Raw genomic sequence first — 14,831 nt, forward strand, 5'->3', positions numbered from 1 at the left:
CCCAAGGGAACCACTGCATTAGGTGGGTGAAATCCTCTTTCAGTGCCTCTGTGCCTGTTTTCATAGGCAGTTAGCCTCTGGTATGCGTGCCATTAGCGTTAGCCACGCTTCTAGGCCTATTTTCTTTTGGAAAGAATGATAAAAAAAAAGTTAAAAAAAAAAAAAAAAAAAACTTTTTTTTTTTTTTATTATTATTATATTCGACTAAGAGGTTGGCCAGTCGACTACGGCCCCTTTCGACCGATTAGTCGACTAATCGATTAATAGGGGTCAGCCCTAATATATGCATAGCACATGTGGCTAATGAATGCCGTTTTGTTTCCCGTTTGTACAGGTAAATAATCTGACTGTTAACTGACGGTAAAGTGACTAATGACTGATGAATACTGCCGTCTAAAGACTACCAGTAATCTAATGGCTACTAATGACTAATGCTACTAGCTACCTACTGTCTAATTGACCACCTGCTGGCTGTTTGCCAATGACGTTGGAGTTTTCGAGTGTTTGGATGTTATATCCTAATAAATAACATTCAAGCAGATGTCGGAATTGTTTCCTTTGGTCCGTATTAAAACAGTTGATCGCCTGCACCCTTCCAATGGAGAGATCTAGTTGACGCACATTGACAGTGACTGCTAGATAATTGGACAATTATTTACCGAACGCGTCCCGCTATGAGACGGGACGGACGGAACGCAGAAGCAAGTGCCCGCGTGAGATACCCCTCAACGTCAAGGTGGAACCAGGACGGAGTGGATACACACGACGGGGCACATCGGAGAGGACGCGGTCAGCTCAAGGGAAGTGAAACGTTGATGTTGACTGCTTATTGGGTTGGAATCGCCGTATTCCGCCCACATGCTGGTTGCTTGAAGTGGTGGGGTCGCCGAATTCCATCCAATGTTAATGCTAAATGCTAGCCATTAGCCAACCAATGCTAAAACTGCTAGCCACCAATGCTAACGCTGTTAGCCAAAGACTGCTAACACTGCTAGCTGCCAATGCTTAACGCTAGCCATTAGCCAACCAATGCTAATACTGCTAGCCACCAATGCTAACGCTGTTAGCCAAAGACTGCTAACTCTGCTAGCTACAAATGCTTAACGCTAGCCATTAGCCAACCAATGCTAATACTGCTAGCCACCAATGCTAACGCTGTTAGCGACTGCTAACACTGCTAGCTGCAAATGCTTAACGCTAGCCATTAGCCAACCAATGCTAATACTGCTAGCCACCAATGCTAACGCTGTTAGCGACTGCTAACACTGCTAGCTGCAAATGCTTAACGCTAGCCATTAGCCAACCAATGCTAATACTGCTAGCCACCAATGCTAACGCTGTTAGCCAAAGAATGCTAACACTGCTGGCCACCAATGCTAGCTAAAGAACATTCATTGACACCCATGCCTTGGCTGTGTTGAACTAAGCAACTACATTATTGCTCCAAACGCTGTGAACATTATCATTGACACCCCTATGCCTTGGCTGTGTTGAACTAAGCAACTACATTGTTGCTCCAAACGCTGTGAACATTATCATTGACACCCCTATGCCTTGGCTGTGTTGAACCAAGCAACTACGTTGTTGCTCCAAACGCTGTGAACATTATCATTGACACGCCTATGCCTTGGCTGTGTTGAACGGTGCAAATATATTGTTGCTCCAAACGCCGTGAACTATACCAATTAACCAAGAACTGTAACGGTGCTCACCAACTCTTTCCTACTTGCTCACTCACATTGTGGACTGTACCTCAAGTTTCAAGTGAGTTAAGCGAACTACGTTTGACCCACCATTTTTCCTGCTGGGGAAAGTGTCATTGTAATTATACTGCTACACGCCAACTGTACAACTGTGCTTCTGACTGTTGACTCCATTGTTTACTACTGCCTGCGACCAGTGACTCTGCCGTAAAAGGAGCTCCAGTTGGGGCAACGGCTGACTGGGACAAGATGGAGGGTGTAGATGTGGAAGAGCTAAAGAAGAGGCGTACTGCGGCGCAGACAGCTTTCACAAGGAGAGCCAACCAAGTAGCTGACAATGTTGACACCGCATCGCCAGCGGAGCTGGTCAACGACAAGAAAACTCTTCAAGTAGAGTTTGCTAAGCTCGTTGACACGACGGGAGACTATGTTGGAGCATTGGAGGAGGCCGATGGAGCTGCACATGCTACCGTGATAGCCGACGCCACAGCAAAGAAAGACGCAAGGAAGCAGAGGAAAGCGGCACTGGAGAAGAAGATCTTCTCGGAGGTATGGTCCCGCTTCGTTCAGCCAGAGTTAGGCCCCCTTGAAGTGGAGTTCAAGGAGGCCTTGGAAGAGACAAAGAGACTCAGCACCCAATGGGCACCCAAAGACGAGAGAGCGTTGGAGGGGAACAAATTGGAGAGGAGACTCAACGCCTTCGAACAGATGGTGAGAGAGTGGAGATACTTTCTTCCAACTCCCAACATAGCTGAATTGGGGAAGCGGTACAGGCACCTAGACGAGGAAAGAGCAGCACTAATGGACAGATGGTCGACCCTCCTAGAGCCTGGTGGAAAGGGTGACATTGGAAGTGCTTATGAGGATGGAGAGGAGGAAAGGACACACAACATTGAAAGGCGCGGTGACGTGACCAGCCCACCTGGCGTCGCCAGGGACGCTCCTCAACATGCCACTGAAGCTGGCCCCTCCCCATCCGCCGACGATAAAGGTGAGGTCGCTCATGCCCATTCACCTCCCCAGTGTAACAGCGGTCAAGCAGAGGGCGCTTATGGAAGCCCTCCCTTGCCTCCCGGCAGCCATGAGGAGGCCTCCAACGCCGTCCATCTCCAGTATGGAGTAGGGACCGCAGGAAGTGGGCCTCTCCATCATGTTGGAAGGCAATCACCCCCACGGGTAAGACAACCCGGCAGGGAACCTCGTTTCAGTTCATCCGTCACCATCTATATTCATGCCAACCCCACTGACACGCCTCAGTCACGAGGTGACCGCGCCACGCCACCAGGTGATGAGGGCGCAACGCAGGAAGGTCTCGCTCACCACAGAGACCACCAGGGGGCCCGACCTAGGATCAAGCTCGCCGCCATCAATCTACCCAAATTCTGTGGGGACAGAAGGACCTATTGGCGCTGGCGGGATAACTGGGAGGACCTCCAGGCGCTGGCAGAACCCTCAGGTTTACCAGTGTGTAAACTGTATCACCTACTGGACAGTGTGGAAGAGCCACTGAGGAAGAAGCTTGGGCTGGATCACTGCAGAACCGCAGATGACATTTTCAGGCTCCTAGACAACCGCTTTGGGGACAGGAGCGTGACCGCAAGTCTGATCCTCAAGGACCTGGAAGAAGTACCTGCAGTGCGAAGCAACCAGCCTAGGCCGATGATAGACCTGGTCCAGGCAGTGGAAACCGCACTGTATGACCTGAAGGACCTTGGAATGAAGGATGTTATCAAGAACCACTTAACTGTCGCCGCCATAGAGAGGAAGCTGCCTATAGGCATGAGAGAGAAGTGGATCTCCTACGAGCGTGACCCCGCAAATGGCGTCACGCCGAGAAGCTACTTCGACAGGCTCTTGTCATTCTTGAAAGGACAGGAAAGGATCCTCGAGAGGCTAGCACAGCTGGAGAACGGAACCACCCACGCTGGCGATAGACCAACCCAGCGTGAGATGCTGAGCGACAGAGGTAGTGAAAGACAGTCATTCACCAGAACAACAGTGAGTGATGTCAGGAGGGAGTCCCAGAGGGACTCGTGCACCATGTGTGGAGACAAAGCACATGGAGGGAGACTTTATTTCTGCCCGGCCTTCAAGAAGGCTTCATTGACGGAGAAGAGAGCCCAGGTGAAAAAGGCAGGGATGTGTGCCAAATGCCTCGATTATCACGGGGTTGACGGCGGGTGCATGGAGAGATTCTTCTGCCAAGAGGAAGAGTGTGTGGAAGAGGATGGCCCTGTCGTGCATCATGTCCTCCTCTGCCCCAAGACGCAAGGGAGGAGTGAGGCAACTGATGAGCCACCAGCTAGGAGAGGACCCCAAGGCCTGACAGAAAAGCAGGAGGAAGTCATCGCTGGGTTGGCGCTCCAAATGGAAGCATTCAAAAGGGCCTTCACGAACAAAACAACCTCTAAAGTGTGCACCGGCAAGAGCTTGGTGGACAAAAGTGGCTTAAAAGAATACCCAGTCCTGATGATGCTCGTGGATGTCACCACAAGGGGAGGAGGCTGTGTCGGGGCCTTGATCGACCTCGCCTCCGACACGAACTATATCACACACAAAGCCGCCAAAAGACTCGGGCTGACCGGCGAGCCAATCACACTGGTCGTGTACGGTGTGGGGAAGATGGAAGTCAAAGTTGATATAAAGCGATATGTGGTGGCGATCAAGGTATGGACCCCGAAGGGGACCGTAAGGTGCCATGAGATGATCTGCTATGGCCTTGAGGACATTGCCAAGGTGGACAGAGTGGTGGACTCTGAGCAGCTGGAGCTGTTCTTCCCACGTGTCCAGCCAGGAGAACTGACCCGGCCCGAGACCATCGACCTGCTCTCAGCGCCCGGGAGGGTCGCTTAGTCCCACAAAGAGTGGGGAGAGTCGGCGATCTGGTGCTGTGGGACGGCCCGCTGGGCAAGACTGTGAGTGGTGCGCATGTGGGGTCGTAAAGGGGTGAACTGGTAATCCTTTTCTCCCCTTCTTTGATGGGCAGGGGTTAAAACCTCCTGTCCTTCAAGGTTCCTGTCACGTTGCTGTTCGGCACGTTACAGGGTAAGAGGGGGGGGGGGAGTTTCCTGGTCCCAATATTGGGCGTGTGCACCGCAGAAATTCCCCCGCCATAGAGTACGTCACTGTGCGAGTCTCTGTTGGTAGGACTTCCGTGAGCTGTGCATATGATGGATCTGTTTCGGGGGGTGGTCAGGGCTCCTCCTCACGAAGCTCCTGTTCGGGCCTTCTGTGAGTTAGGACTCTCCTTCCATGTGAGGGAGCCTTCTCAGATTGCAGAGCCTCCTCCTCAGATTGTCAAGGTGAGTGAAACCTCAAAAAGGAGTCCTACTCTATTGTGTGTGTATTCGATTCGATTCGATTGAGTGTAAGGGTTCAGTGCCTCCTCCCCGGAGAGCCCTAAAACCATGGCTCAAGGTTGCAATATGTTCTTTTCAATCTGTACAGCTCGCGTGGGAAGTCTCTCTGGGGATTTCCATCTCCTCCCTATGGGAGGGTGGTGGGATGTAAAAATTTAAACAATTTTTACCCCCGGCTGTGTAGACTGGGATACATGCTGTTGGTGCTTTCTTCTTTTCTATTAAAAAGAGTTGGAGTTAGGAAGCATCACACCCCTCTTGTCGTTCCCCATGGCGCCTTGGGGATTCAATGACAGGTCTAAATAGCCTGTTCATTGATGTGGTTGTGTCCCGACGCACGCATAGTGCTAGCTCGGGGTGTTCTGTTGAAGATCAGGCGAATGACGGTACGTCTTGGTTGCTTGAGGTTAAAACAGCGTTTTTATAAAGCAACTGGGATGGAGGTTTTTCCTCTTACGACGACCTGTGTTGGTTGTCGACGGATTCTCGTTCATATCTGGGGGATGATGACGGAATGGATCTGAACATATGTAGAGGGGTCTCACGCCCTGGGGGTGGGCCACCGGGCGCGGTTCGCACCGAACGTCTGCGTGGCGCCTTCTTTTCATGTTTAAGATCAACACGCATATCTGCCCCTTCTCCTGGAGTAGGCATGTCGGCGTGGTTAGGGCACGGGACTGGTTCTGGTCACGCTGGTCCGGATCAGTTAAACCCGTTGTCCGCCGGGGATGCAGATCTGCTGTTCTGGTACCCTGAGGGACTTGGGCTTTTTTCAGGGGGAAAAATGCCAGGTCGGTCCGGGTGTCACAGGGTTAAGCGCTATGGAGACCCTGGTTGGGTACATTTTGTACTCTGCACTGTCGTAATGGCTTACGGCCATGCCAACCTGTACACGCTCGATCTCGTCAGATCTCGGCCGCTACGCAGGTTGGTCCTGGTTAGTACTTGGTTGGGAGACCGCCTGGGAATATCAAGTACGGTGTGCTTGGGGCTGGTTCTCCATTCTTTTCGCTCCTCTCTCACGCATGGCGAAGAGGGGCCTGTTGGGGTGGTCTTTGACCTCCTCTGGTGACCCTGTGCTTCCCATATCGCCGGGCCCGGTCCGAAGTAATGTTTCGTCGACCCGTAGGCCTGGGATAACCCTTTTTTGAAAACTGAAACACTTGTACTGCGGTATAGCCAGTGTGTACCCGCAGGTGTGTTTTGGAGTTTTTTCTTGAGGGGTTATAGGAACAACCACCGCATTGGGTAACGACAAGGTGGTTGATTCCCTGGTGTGTTGGAGCAGTGTCAACTCCCGGGTTACCCGGTTGAGGGTGCCCCTGCACGTTCATGACGTCTGCCAATCATGTCAGCCTTCTCTGCCTCAACCCCTCTGGGTGGGTTTTTTTTTTAAATGGAGGCTTGGTCATGCAACAACGCCAGCATACGCCCCTTCCGCCAGGGGGGCTGTTCTCAGCTAACTCCTTTGGCGCCTGTCTCGTCCGCAGTGCTCCAGGCTCAGGTTACAGCCTGTTGCCTGGTTTTCCCCGGTGCGCTGCCTGCTTCCGTTGGTTAACCTTTTTTGTGTGCTTACGGCCATGCTGACTGCCTGTTCTGCAGGGTCAGTGTGCCAGGCGGTGTGCTATTGGGGGGAAAGGGCCCGCTCTTGGAGGGGCCTTATCCGAATACGCTGGCGATGTGGGGGGCGGTGTCACTAAGTGACCGCCTGGTGGGGTCTTGATGCCTGGCGTCATTGACCTCTCCGGGCCCCCGTTTTCCAGGGGATCCAGTCCCTTCAGTGGGTCTGGGTCTTCCTTCGCGCTCCGCTGCTACGGCCTTGCCACGGGGTTGGGTTTGCTCTTGACCCCGTGATTCTGGGGGCAGTAACGAGGTTGTTCCCTCCGTTCGTTCCCGAGTGGCATGCGGGTTGTGCGTGTGTGTAGTCGTGGGGTCAGGCCACGGTCTGCTCACCCTGTGCGTTGAGTTGCTTGAGTGCCTCTTCGCACGGTCGGGTCCGTCGCCCTCCCGGGAACCTCCAATAGGGGGGGTGCCCTCCATTAGGGGGGGTCGGGGGGGCTCGGTCCTCCCTGATCTGATGGTTGTGGGGGGCCTCAGCGGGGTGTATTTGTCGGCCGATGGCTCTCGCTCGGCCTTCCTTGTGCAGTAGTGATGCCGAGCGGAGCCATTATGATACAGAACGATAGGTTATGACTATAACCAAGTTCTGTTAATAATGGTGACGCTCGGCATCAGACGCCGCTGCTGCCCTTGATCTCACCTTGTGGTGAAAGCTTGGGAAGGAGGCGAGTATGTGGCCCCACCCCTGCTTATGTAGGTAAGCTGATAGGGGTGTGGTCAGACGAATATTGGGATATAAAGCTACATTGTGGTCTTTATTCAGTGCGCGTGCATGTGCGAGGTACAGTGCAGTAGTGATGCCGAGCGTCACCATTATTAACAGAACTTGGTTATAGTCATAACCTATCGTTAAATAATCCAACATTGGGTTGTGGGCGTCAGTGGCTGAGAGAGTAAAAGCCATGATCTAGCAGCGAAGCGGGGTCGGGATGTTGGTCCTGAGGGGTCCGGGGGTCCTGGGGTGGGGGTGGGGGCAGGAGTGGGGGAAGAAATGGCTTTTGTAATGTCTGTGGCAATATAATTTTATTTTATATTCTGTTTTAATTATTTTAATTATTTCTATTTTATTGTCATTATTGTTATTATTATTATTGCTGTTATTGTCCTGTGAATTTTGCTTATTATTATTGTTACTTTATAGGGTGGTGTAAGCTGACGTCACTGGTTGTTCCATCCGTATAGGGATTCATCATTGGGAAAATGGATTATTGGCTATTGTAACAATTCTGCCGCATTGGAAATTGAAAAGCTTTCATTTTTGCACAAAATGAGTTCCCTTCTACCACTAACATTATTGTTCAAGCATTTTTGGTTGAAATAAAGGTAGTTATAAGGTTTTTAATTTGTCGTTAATGGTTATGATCACCAGAGAGATACTAGCCACAGATTCAGGGTCAGTTATTTTCCCATTGTACGAATTGTTAAGCTTATGGAATGTAAGGGAAATCTGATCCTAGGTCTGCGACTAAAGCCAGGAGTCTACGCTGTGGTGACGCCCCAGTCAGCAGCGCCAAATGGTAGTGTAGTTTCTCAGTGAATGAAAACATAAACGTTGTTATTTTGCTACCTTTGCGATTAATTGCGAATATTTTCATGTTGAGCTATAGATTGTCGATGAATACGCACAGAAAGGTACACCATGCAAATGTCCATGCTTTATTTGTTTTAAACGAGACGATTTAGAAATGGGCAATGAGGAAATACATTGCGTTGGACAGAGGGTGGAACACGGAAAAACGGCAATGACCTATGTGGGACAAAAATAAAAATAAAAAAATGTGATCACACATTTAAATTTTTTTAAACAAGGTAAAAAGGTAGAGGAGGTAGTGCAAATCTTTTAGGAATAAATAGATAAAATATGGTGTAATGTTTCAAAAGTGTTTAAAGTGTCTAAACAGTGAATGTTAAAGGTGAGTGTTTAAAGTGAGTGTGTGCATGTGGATGTTGTGTGCAATGAGTGTAGAATGGATGAGTTTCGTATGAGGCTCACTTTTCCGATCACGTCAACAAGCAGCTTGAGGGCGACAGGGTGGTGGACTAGCGAGTCGGTGTAGAAGGAGCCAAGGTATTTCTGTGGGTTGATCTTGTTGTCCACGGCACACAGGTCCGGGCGAACCTTGTGCCCGTGTTCAATTCTGCCTATGGTGAATGGGAAAGAACCACCTGTATACAAACGAATGTCAAGGATCAGTAGGGTTGGGTACCGTTCACATTTGAACCGATACCGGTACCAGTTCGTAGTGTAAAATGTAATCTCAGATCACCACAGCTTCCAAGTCTCGCAAAATGCTGGGGGCAGATCCTAAACTAGATATCGACATACTACGTGGTAGGGCTGACCCCTATTAGTCGATTAGTCGACTAATCGGTCGAAAGGAGCCGTAGTCGACTGGCCAACCTCTTAGTCGAATATAAAAAATAAAAATAAAAATAACATATTTATAATTAAAAAAATCTATATTTTTATCATTCTTTCCAAAAGAAAAGAGGCCTAGAAGCGTGGCTAACGCTAATGGCACGCATACCAGAGGCTAACTGCCTACGAAAACAGGCACAGAGGCACTGAAAGAGGATTTCACCCATCTAATGAACACACTAGACTAGACAAATATCAAGATGCATACAACGGCAAATTTTGGCCAATCATAGTCGACCATCCAAATCCTTAGTCGGGGACAGCCCTACTACGTGGCAATGGTTGATATGAATTTAAAATCTGCTATGCCCTTCAGATCATAATGAGATGTCCATGGAGGTTTGGTGATTGGGGAGGGGGGGTCTCTGGGGGTTCCCAGCTAAATGAGGAATAAATTACACTATTATTTAATTCAAACAAAGTTAGGATAAAGAGAGAATGTATATAAGAATGTACAGTACAGTACCTCCATGAGCAAAGCAGACCTTCAGTTTAGGGAACCTCTCGAAGACGCCTCCAAATATCATAGCGCATATAGCCATGGTCGTCTCAGAGGGCATGCCTGTGGGAATGAAAAACAGGATTCAAATGGATGGTATGGACTGCATTTATATAGCAGATTTTATCCAAAGTGCTTTACAATTTTGTTCCTCACATTCACCCATTCACTCACACACCCGACGGCAGAGGCAACCATGCAAGGTGCCAACCTGCTCATCGGGAGCAATTCAAGGACACTTCGACATGATGCCCAGGAGGAGCGGGAATCGAACCGTGAACAAGAACCATGTTAACATTAATTCCCAGTAAAAAAATTAAATGATCAAAGCTACAGTAAGCTACAGAGATACAGTAAATGGTTTTCATCCACTTATATATGCGATGTGTTCTCTGGTGGAGGATATTGTATTTCATGTTGACTAGACCAGGATCTCTCTCACTCTCACTCTCACTCACCCACCAGCCAGGGCAGCCAATACTTAGCCATCCTCCCATCTGTCTGCATGTCCCATGGGTGGACAAACAAAGCACAGTTCAGCTCTTCGGCTGCCTGTAAGGAAGACACATTGCACTTCACAGCCCATGCAAACCCAGCACAACCACAGTCGGTGTTGAATCAGTATGGATGAAATGTGAATCTGAATGCACGCCGTTTCACAGAGAACAGTGGAGTGGAGGTCTGGCTATTTGAACATGCACAATTGTTTTAAAAAAATGGTTGAATGGTTATTTTGGGCAAATACTTCAATATTAGAGTTTTTACTATAAATGCAAAGGCTATAATGAGCACAATCAGACAAATTGTCAGAATTGTATCACCTTTTAGGAATCTTGGGTCTTTTCTGGCTGCCATTTTGGATTTTCCCTTTTAAAACACCTTTAATGGGTCCAAATGTTTGGGCACCCCTTCTGAGATGATGAGATACATCCTAAAGAAGATACATCCTAAGATAACGATTTGGCCATTTTCTTTTTAGCTTAACCCTTTCACTACCACACTACAAAGCTTGGTAGTGTGGTAGTGAAAGGTTAACCTTATGTAGTGTGGTAGTGAAAGGTTAACCTTATGTAGTGTGGTAGTGAAAGCGTTAACCTTCTGTAGTGTGGTAGTGAAAGGGTTAACTATTTGTAGTGTGGTAGTGAAAGGGTTAACCATTTGTAGTGTGGTAGTGAAAGGGTTAACCTTCTGTAGTGTGTTAGCGAAAGGGTGAACCCTTTGTAGTGTGGTAGTGAAAGGTTAATCTTATTTATTACATGATTGTAGTAGTGAAAGCGTTAACCTTCTGTAGTGTGGTAGTGAAAGGGTGAACACTTTGTAGTGTGGTAGTACCTTCTGTAGTGTGGTAGTGAAAGGGTTAACCTTCTGTAGTGTGGTAGTGAACGGGTGAACCCTTTGTAGTGTGGTAGTACCTTCTGTAGTGTGGTAGTGAAAGGGTTAACCCTTTGTAATGTGGCAGTGAAAGTGTCAACCTCTTGTAGTGTGGTAGTGAAATAACCTTCTGTAGTGTGGTAGTGAAAGGGTTAACCGTCTGTAGTGTTGTAGGGAAAGGGTTAACCTTCTGTAGTGTGATAGTGAAAGGGTTAATGTGCTCTATTGGGATTCTAACTGTATGTAGTGTATACACTGCAGTATGAAACCTCTCACAGCATAGACAGGGTAGAGTTCAGCAGCGTTGAGGTCCCATTGGTTGATGTGGGAGCCGATCTGCACCCCGGGGAACCCCAGCTCCTCCACACATCGTCTCATCTCCACCACGGCCAGGTCAGGGGCCTGCAGGGGCAGCGTGCCCAGGCCCACAAACCTCCTGGGGTGGCCGTGGACTGTCTGAGCCAGGTCATCATTCAGGAGGACACATAGATCCAGAGTGTCGTGGGGTTTGGCCTGTGGTTTAAAAATAAAATACTGGAGGAGTCACCCTAGGTGGCTGTGGCCTGTGGCACCGCATCGTGGCGCGTAGCCTACTGTCGGCGTCATGGACTCATCTCTCCTCCCATCTCTCATGTCTCTGCATACTGTATACTGTTTTTTTTTTTATAATTTTTTTTCTGTTTCTGATTTTTCTCTGATTTTCTCCCCGTCCCAATTAGTCGTTGTGCCAATTCCCCCCCTCCCCTACCTGGCTGCTGTATGCATGTTCTCCTACGAGTCGGTACAAGGGCGTCCCGAGTCGATCGCACGCTTCCCCCGAGACGAGACGTGCGCCGACAGCCAGTGACGTCTTTTTCACTTGGCAGCGAGGACTCTCATCGGTGAGGTGTAACGCGTGGGAGGGCACGCTATCTCCACCATGTCCTGCCCCGCTTAGCAAGCGCCGAGACCTGACGCTGTCCACAACGCCAAATTCCCACCCGCCAGCTTCCCCACCCCCTAATACTGCCAAATTGTATTAGTGTGAACGGCCAGCCAAGCTGGTGACAACACCGGGAGCTGGATTCGAACACGCGAATCCAGCATCTCCGGCGTTGGTGACGAACGCAATCTCCGCTACGCCACCTGACCGCCCCGTACTGTATACTGTTTAATGGAACACGCAAACATTATCGGTTGGAAATGCACTTACCGTCTTCTCCAGAGTCAGACGCGTGCGTTGTGGAAGGCTAGCCTAACAAATTAATGAAAGTGGATACGGACCTCTAGCATAGCTTAAAACTATGAGGGTTGTGTAGCTGGTCTGTATCTGCTTCCATTAATTTGTGCTAAGCTAGGCTAGTTTGCAGACGGATAGCTTTCTACTGAATGCGCAGAGAGGATATTGGTACAGACTCTGGAAAAGACCGTAAGTGCATTTCCCATAATGTCGGCATGTCATGTTCACAAAGCTGCTAACCGTTTTGACGTGACCACACAGGACGAATGCCTGCAACCCAGTATTAGACCCACTAAGGACCTCCTATCTTCAAGGAACCTCCCACAGAGGCGGCTGGGTGGCGCAGCGGACATTGCACTCGTCACCAACGCAAGAGACACCGGGTTCGACTCCGGCTGTCGGCGTTGCCTCCGGCTTGGGCCAGCCGTCATACTAACTCAATTGGCAGAATTAGCGGGTGGAAGTCGATGGGTGGTAATCTGGACGTTGTGGACAGCGACTCCTACAGGTCGGTTGGGGGACGCCTACACCGCAGAGACAGGAAATGGCGGGGGTAGTGTGAGCCTCCCACACGTTACACCTCGCCAATGAGAGTCCGCGCTGGCAGGTGAAAAGATGTGACAAGCTGCCTCCTCATGTATCGGAGGGGACACGTGATGCAAGGCTTCTATCCTCCCTACAACCGGCCAGTGGGGGGCATATGCGAGCAACGTTCAAGACAGGGGAGGGAAGAATTGGCACAGTGGAATTGGGATGGGAGAAAAATTGAAAAAGAGGAGAAAAAAGCGGATAAAAAAAAGGAACCTCCCACAGTAGTCTACAAATGCCCCCCCAACCTGAGAAACCAACTAGTGAGATCCTAGAGCCCACCCACTGCTCACAGATCCACATTTCACATTCAACATCAGCACACTAAGGTACACAGGCATTGACAAGGTAGAGAGACCAGCCAGAGGAGGAGACCATGGCAAACTACTCTTGCAGAGAGAAACCTACCATATACAAACCCTTCAGACTATGGCCCCTCTTGGACTTAATGAAGAGTTTGATATCAAACCCTTCCTGTAAACACACACATTCTATCTCTGGTTCTGTTTTTAAGTTTTCTCATCATATTTTTTCTCTGGTTTTGGTCGTATATTCCTTTATTCAATATTTTTATTCATTATTCATCCAGGGACCTTGGTGTTACCATAGGGAATGAGTCTGAGATCGCCACAGTGCAATACCGACCGCATCCAGCTAGACGGCGGTATCGAGCACCCTTTGTAACCTTGTATCTTGGCCTGTGTAACGGCCAAATGTCTCCGGTCTCACTTTTCCTTGTCGGCAGAGTGGAGCGTTTTTTTAAATGAATGAATGAATTTATTCACACACACACACGATACATTTACATGCGAGTATCCTCATGTGATATCAATGTCACAAATTGTGTGCATGTGCCAGGTCTCCCAAGAAGCTATTTAAAGCTTTTGGAGGGAGCCTGATCACAGATACAAACAGAATATAAACAACAAAACAATAACAAAAAACAAAACAAAACAAAACAATACAACGTGGGTAGGTTTACACACCTACCTACTAACTGACATATAACAGAGATACATAATACAGACAATTTTATTCCTAAGTTATAATTTTAATTAGAGATATGATTTTAGCAGTTCCTCTTTCAGTGATTTTTTAAAGGTTTTAAAGGTATTAGTCATTTTTAGATTTTCGTCAAGCTTGTTCCAGATCTGTGGACCCCTGCATGCTATGCTTAGGCTAGCACAATTGAGCCGTCTCCTCTTGCCAGATATAAGATGCTTATTTCTTGTGTTGTGGATGTGCAGTGGTTGGCAGACTGGGACAAGCTCAGACAGTCTGTGATTCATGTTGTTGACAACTTGATACATAATTGATGCGTTTTGATGAATGTTAAATTCAGCGAGCCTCAGGAGACCAAAGCGATGGAACAGAGGCTTTGAGGGCGCTCTATACCCGGACCATGACAGCACTCGTAGTACCCTCTTTTGTAGGCTTTCTAGTTTCTTGAGATGGCTGGGGTATGTGTTGCACCATATGACGTTACAGTAATTGATGAGGGGTTCAAACAGGGTTTTGTATAAAGTTCTCCCGGTTCTCCCGGTTCCATTGAAGCGTGTCAAATATCCCCGATCAATATGTTGTGGTGGGTTATGCCGTATAATATATGAGCTATATTCAAATAAAAAGTATACATTTGAGGAAAGGAAAGGAAAAATAAATATGATGAAAGATTAACAAAGATTCATATCTCATCTAAGAACCTCTTCATCTACAGTATCACCTATTGAGAGATAATGATTTTGTCCTTATTTCTTGCTTAATCATGCTTACCCAGTAACTGAGACGCTATCTTATTTCATGCTTACCCAGTAACTGAGAATCTGAGATACTATCCTTATTTCATGCTTAGTCATGCTTACCCAGTAACTGAGATACTAATATCTTTATTTGATGCTTAGTCATGCTTACCCAGTAACTGAACATCACAGGAACAGTGGAGAGGGCTTGAACTGTGACACCTGGAAGGTCATTAATACAGTGTGCTACAGTAAGTCCATAATACACAGTAACCTACAGTATATTTGTAATACAGTATAAGAAAAGTAGCACC

At 48.3% G+C, this 14,831-nt stretch overlaps 1 protein-coding gene across 1 annotated transcript in view; it reads right to left on the bottom strand.

Moving 5' to 3' along the window:
• The window catches only part of acmsd (aminocarboxymuconate semialdehyde decarboxylase), a gene marked incomplete at both ends in the record, with an annotated part of 64,908 nt that overhangs the window by 30,486 nt on the left and 19,591 nt on the right, over positions 1–14,831 (bottom strand). The window contains 5 exons of the mRNA XM_084314716.1: positions 8,676–8,848; positions 9,568–9,663; positions 10,059–10,152; positions 11,248–11,484; positions 14,690–14,739. Of these exons, the coding sequence (XP_084170842.1) occupies positions 8,676–8,848; positions 9,568–9,663; positions 10,059–10,152; positions 11,248–11,484; positions 14,690–14,739 (650 nt within the window). The remainder of the gene's footprint in view (positions 1–8,675; positions 8,849–9,567; positions 9,664–10,058; positions 10,153–11,247; positions 11,485–14,689; positions 14,740–14,831) is intronic.

Source organism: Notolepis coatsorum (genome assembly GCF_963971535.1).
Source record: "Notolepis coatsorum genome assembly, chromosome: 5".
NCBI lineage: Eukaryota > Metazoa > Chordata > Actinopteri > Aulopiformes > Paralepididae > Notolepis > Notolepis coatsorum.